This window comes from Anneissia japonica, unplaced genomic scaffold (genome assembly GCF_011630105.1).
Source record: "Anneissia japonica isolate Jap-2015-1 unplaced genomic scaffold, ASM1163010v1 scaffold287825_len194363_cov185, whole genome shotgun sequence".
Taxonomy (NCBI): domain Eukaryota; kingdom Metazoa; phylum Echinodermata; class Crinoidea; order Comatulida; family Comatulidae; genus Anneissia; species Anneissia japonica.
Window position 1 is genome coordinate 128759 of NW_022719018.1, and position 6145 is coordinate 134903.

General features: G+C 31.8%; 1 protein-coding gene across 2 annotated transcripts in view; it reads right to left on the reverse strand.

The window, feature by feature from the left end:
* Positions 1-4415: 4415 nt before the first annotated feature.
* LOC117110703 (UBX domain-containing protein 4-like) overlaps positions 4416-6145 on the reverse strand; it is a 60129-nt gene continuing 58399 nt past the window's right edge. The window contains exons 10-11 of one of the 2 annotated variants that reach the window (XM_033253471.1): positions 5806-6023; positions 4416-4635 (exon numbers count right to left, since the gene is read on the reverse strand). In XM_033253471.1, the coding sequence (XP_033109362.1) occupies positions 4503-4635; positions 5806-6023 (351 nt within the window). In that variant the 3' untranslated portion in view covers positions 4416-4502. The remainder of the gene's footprint in view (positions 4636-5805; positions 6024-6145) is intronic. The other variant, XM_033253470.1, reaches the window with a different exon arrangement.

Consider the following 6145-nt stretch of genomic DNA (forward strand, 5'->3'; position numbering starts at 1 on the left):
TGATGATGACATAATTAATGTCGAAATATTGAATCCCAACACGATGGCGTGTATTTCAATACTTGGAGTATGTATTATACTTTCTTATTAATATTAATAGTGTAATAATCTCAATTAAACATCTCAGGGCACTGTAGACTTATTGCAATATCTATAATCCATAACGATAACATATATGTACTACAAGGAATTCAGTACAGTACCGTTCTGCAACCTATGGGTCGCGACCCAATGTGAAAACTTTACTTAACACAAACGAAGACAAATGAAATTAAATTATACAGTAAACGAAATTTAAGTGTGACAAGTGCGTCAGTTTACTTTTGTTATGTGTGCGTTATCACAGTTTCATGTTAAAAATATACTATCAAAACATTTGTACTTCAGGTATATGACAACTTTGAAGTATTAGTTTTCTTCGTTTCAATGTGTTAGGCTTTCAGCTACAAATTATAATGAGAAAACATTTTAAAATTTAATGTGTCTATGTCTTTGCACAACACATATCTCTGGCAGCACTAGGAATTTATAATAAAATGTCTGTTAATCATTAATTTTTAAAAATTTTTACCTTATCGAAAAATTTGATAACTTGCATGATTTTGTTAAATGAGTAATTCAAAGTCATATTTTCATTTCTATGGCTTTTACATAATTTTGTGGGTGATAATATCTTTTAATCAATTCACAAAATAATCAAGAGGGTGGTTCTTCCCGCTATACCTCGCGCGTATAAAGACAGACGTTTTAATCACTTCGGGTAAAATGGGTCGCGTCAGAGTGCTTGACATATAATTTGGGTCGTGGGCTAAAAAGGTTGCGGAACGGGGCAGTACAGTATGTACCTGTATGAAATACTTCACTGACTAAAATTTATCTTCAGTTGAGGAAAAAAATATTTTTAATGTTTATACTGTATAATACACAATTATTCTACTATAGTACATTAAATTGGAAATTGCAAAATCAACACAAGACAGGCACCTATGCCACTCTTCCAATCCTACAGCATTCTATATCTCACCCCCTGCTGCAGCTCTAAAGATGGCTATATAATAATTGGTGTAAAAGTTAATGATATATACTTCAATGCCAAGTAATTAACACTCTATTTTCATTACTTCAAAATACAACATAACGATTCATTGTCAAATATCACTTACTGATACATTTATAATCCTTTTTAGGTTACAAATTACAGTAGTTAATAAAAAAAATCAAATTGTTACCATTATGAAATAGACAATAAATAGTCAATATACATCAGGTTGAACTTAAGTTATCTGGTGAAATCTGAGTTTAATACATTTGTAGTAATAAAACAAGTGTAATGCTGTTAGAATATATCTGATAATCAGAATATTAATATGAATATATTAACATTTTGCACAACAATAATTTTCCAGGAAATTTCTAAGGAAATAAAAACTCCACAAATCATGTCTGTTGATATCAACTTTTTTAATGGTGTAAGAATATACATTACAGTACATTAGGTTCTTTTTCCAATTATCTCTCATTTTATGAGAAACTATGAATTTCATTAATACTAAGCCCACAGATGTGTGTGCATGTATGATCATGTATTAAACAGAATCTTAATAATTTTTATAATTTTATTGTGTCATCAACAATATTACTAACTTTATAAGAATACGAATGGGTAGAAAAGCAATAAACAATCTCTTATAGTTCATACTTATATTTAAGACTTTATTATTTACCATATTGTGAGAAACATCATTAGCACAACAGTATAGCTAGAATAAAGTAGTATACAAATGAGGACAAATTTGAGGGCATGGTTTAAAATAAAGCCCTAAGGTAATCTTAAGTCTGTACTATACCCGAAGGCAAAGTACTATGACCAACAATTGGCTTCGATTTTGCTGGCTTTTTCCCTTTCTTCAGAAAGTTCCCCGATGAAATGTCTAAGATCCCTGTCAGGTGTGAACACCCACCCCAGCCCACCTAAAATTAACTGAAACTAATAATTACACTTTCATTGATACATAAAAATTTTGAAAAAAAGTATATCATAAGAAAATATAAAAATTAACTGAGATTAATTAACAATTGTATGAATTTCACAATGTGTGGCATTATACCAGCGCTCTGCTACTGCATTAGCTTTTATAATACAAGTATTTAGCAATAATTACTGATGTAAATACTGAATCCAATAAATGATATTTCAGAAAGTTATATCATTTCAGTAATGATATCATTCAACTAATCAACATGTAATTGATATTATTACAATGTTTCATCAAGATTTGTAATAATTTTGCTCCTTTCTTTAAGTGTACAATTGTACTTAGGATTATATTTCTGTTGAATGTTTCATAAAAAATAGATACATAGACAATACAAACAAATGTGATAGACAATACAGTTTATACTTTCCTAAGTCAACTTTGCCTAATTCGAATAATTCCTAAGTTGATCTTATTTTACATGCCAAATTGTTCTGTTTTCCATTAGCTAACAATCTTTAAGTCAAATTTTATTTACATTGAACAATTTTTCCAATGCCATTTGGATTCGACTTAGGGTTGTCCACAACTATCAACATTTTCACACAAGTGTACAAACAGTACGCTGGGGGAGGGGGAGGTTAGACAAATTTGTACACTTTAACATACGCATGAAAGTGTTGACTCAAAATAACGTCCAATATTTTTTAAATAATAGATTGTTACGACAAATTATAATGCAACCATGGATGTAACACACATTATAGTACTTTTTTGACTTCACAAACAAAATGCAGAATGGTTTTGCAAAATCAACAATATTTATGAGCACTTTCAGAGGGGAGGAAGGGGCGGATCCACATCTGAAATTCTCTGGATCTGCTCCTGGGAGGGAGGGGTACTGAAAAAGAGTACTGTTTGTACACTTGCAAAATGTTGATACTTGTGAGCAAACCCTTAGGCAAGTTTAACTGTACAAGCAAACATGATATGATTAAAGAAAGTGTCTTGTATTATGTGATGTCATTGTGCCATCAAAAGGCCTCCTTAATATCAATTTATAATTCTGAAATTGATCTAGCCCTGCTAATAATATTATTATATATTAATAATATGTTCTTATTGGTGCAAACTAGATGATAAATAATGTATTCTATTGCATACGGAATTAAATAATTGAAATATAATTTTAAAAAATGTACCTACTTGTAGATTAAATTTTAACCAATCATATACTTTTCAATTAATAGTTTGGATAAAACCTTTCAAGAATGAATGGTGGAATGGTTAGGCGAGACTATTTTTATTTCATGTTTCGCATACTTATTTTTGTTTAAAGATTATCGGAGGGTGGCAGACCTCGAATTTATGAATTTTATGGGAAAGGCCAAATGGCCTCGGGTATGACATGATTTTGAAAGGCACCAAGGCCAAATGAAAAGGCACCAAGGCCAAAAATTTCATATATAAAAGGGCACCAAGGCAAAATTTGATTCATTTAGCCTCAGGACTAATCTCTCGCGAGTGCCTTGATTCATAGCCAGGCTAGGCCTAAGCAAGCTAGGCCTAGCCAAGCAATTGTTGTCAATGGTAAAATGACTTTGTTTAGAGTATTACCTATTATCAATTCAATGTTGGAATAAACTTTTAGCTTTAACCGTGGAAGTAGTTTGGCGCAGCATGAAAGGTTTGGTTTCCCAACCTCGAGGTCGGGGTTTCAATCCCTCGCTGTGCATTTCGCTTGTGTCCTTGAGCAAGACACTTTTATCTGCATTGCTTCTCTCCACCCATGAGTATAAATGGGTATCTGGTGGGGTTGCTTGCTCCTGCGCTGAATACAGCAGCAACACTTAGCATGTGGATCCAATGACCAGGGACAGAAGCGCTTCGTATGTGTTAAGAAAGGCCCCATATAAATAAATATGATTAGATTAGATTTAGGGGCGGTCGGCGATCGTAAACAAAACTGTCAAAGTTCAAGAAGTTCAATATCTGATGTTGTTGCTCAGAGCGTCGTCATCAGAGTGGCAATGGCCGCGGTGGCCGCCGTTAAATTTGAGGCCTGGGGTGGAATAAAAATACAATTTTGTTTTCTTATTTAGCAAATAGTTTTGCCAAAATTATCCAGACGGGGGAGAAAATATAAATAAAATTGTATTGGTGAATGAAAAATAGGATGGTTTAAATGCTTCAAATTTATAAATTAGGAAGAAATATATATATCATATCTTTGGAGATTTCAAGGCAGCAGAGCGCGTAATAAAAAGAGCGCGTAAGAAAAACTTGTATTTTTTTCTTAAAATTTCTACTTTTTCGTGGAGGCAGGTGTGCTAACTGGCCAAAAATAAAATTTTAGTTTTATTTGAAATCATCAATATTTGCTGTCAGCGGGTTCACTAAATAGGGTATAAAAAAAGTCTTGCCTTATTAATATGTAGTTAGTTTGCTGATTTCTCAGGTCTCCTTCAGAAAATACACAAAACATTACACTTAAATTAACCTACAAATGGCTAGGCCTAGGTTGGGTTACATTTGTTGTGTTGAATTACCATTCCATGTTTTGTTTTCATCATCATCGTCATCACCTTGAGATAAGCGATAGATGTTTCCTTCCTGTCTCATTCCACGACTTGGAACATTTCGACGATGCCCATATGAACTGGAAAAAGAAATGAGAAGCATCTAACATGAGCGTCTATTTCTTTGCAGGTATTTTCAGTAGCATAATTTTTTGAATGTTTATAACCAAGTTGACAATTTATATGTGATGAGTCAAAAGAAAAATACAATTTAAATAGCAACTGTTACAAAAAAAAATTTGGAAGTCAGAAGGACCAAAAAATGTGGAATAAAAAAGCTCAAAAGAATAAAAAATTGCATAAATAGAATGAGAGAGATTGAGGAAGGCCTAAGTAAGTAGATTGTAAAATAATAATAATAATAATAATAATAATAACAATAATAATAATAATAATAATAATAATAATAATAATAATAATAATAATAATAATAATAATAATAATGATAATGATAAAAGATAAACAAAATATAAAACTTTAGTAAACAGTAATAAATATAATCATTGCCATAGGGATGACAATTATAATAACAACCAAAATGGAAGGCAAATAATAACAATAAAAATATTAAAAGAAATAATAAAGCCATAAATATGATAATAATAATAATATAAATACCAAACAATAACAATTATAATAATGAATAACCATGAAAATAATAACAATAATAGCCATTAAAAATAATAATAATTAAATAACCTAATAATATACAGCAGCAACAACAATGGAAAGTGATTGGCTTATAAGGCAATTAGTAGGGGTTCCAAGTTGGGAGAAGCCAGGAAACCTCCGGGAAACCGGATTTAAATGCATCTATTTCTATTTTGCTGTGCATGTTGGTACCCACTATACAACAATATATAGTGACATTGTAGCTGAATTACAATCATAAAAAACATATGTTATGATTTTAGGAAAGTTTCAAAGATATTTTTTGCTTATTTGAGGAACCTTGCAGATTTTCACAAGATTCTCACAAGTTGTGAGACTTTGGACCCCTTGAATTAGTACAACTGTTTTTCCATAAACAATGGGAATTAGTATGATTAGGCAACATTTTCATGCACTTTTCAATCTTTATTGTACTAATTCTTCCCAAGTGTATAGAATGCAATTATACTAATTGCTAAATAAGTTATTTGTATTGTGTGAATTCTTGTCACGGTACAAAGCTTAACATTTAATTTTAATTTATAATGTTATAGTCCAAGTATTCATCACTGGCTTGTAATTTGTTAGAAGAGCATTACCTTTTCGGTCTAGCTCCTGTACTTGGTCCAGGCTCCCCAGAAGATTGGTCGGAAGTGCTTCCTTGCATATTTCTCTGCAGGTTTCCTGTACTTGGATTGCTAGGCTGAGGTGAGCTGGATTTTCCAAAAAGCAGAGCCATGATAAACTTCCAGAGGGCAAGGAAAGGCCACAGGAGCATCAGGACTAGACTATCTGATTGAGTAACAGTAGTAGACCCCTGTAGAAAGACAAGCATAACAAACTTTATTGTTTAGACAATAAATAGAAAGTTTAAAAGTTGGATCACACCTTGTGGGAAAGTGTTTGCATTGCGAATGAGTTTTGGGTTGTCAACCTCAA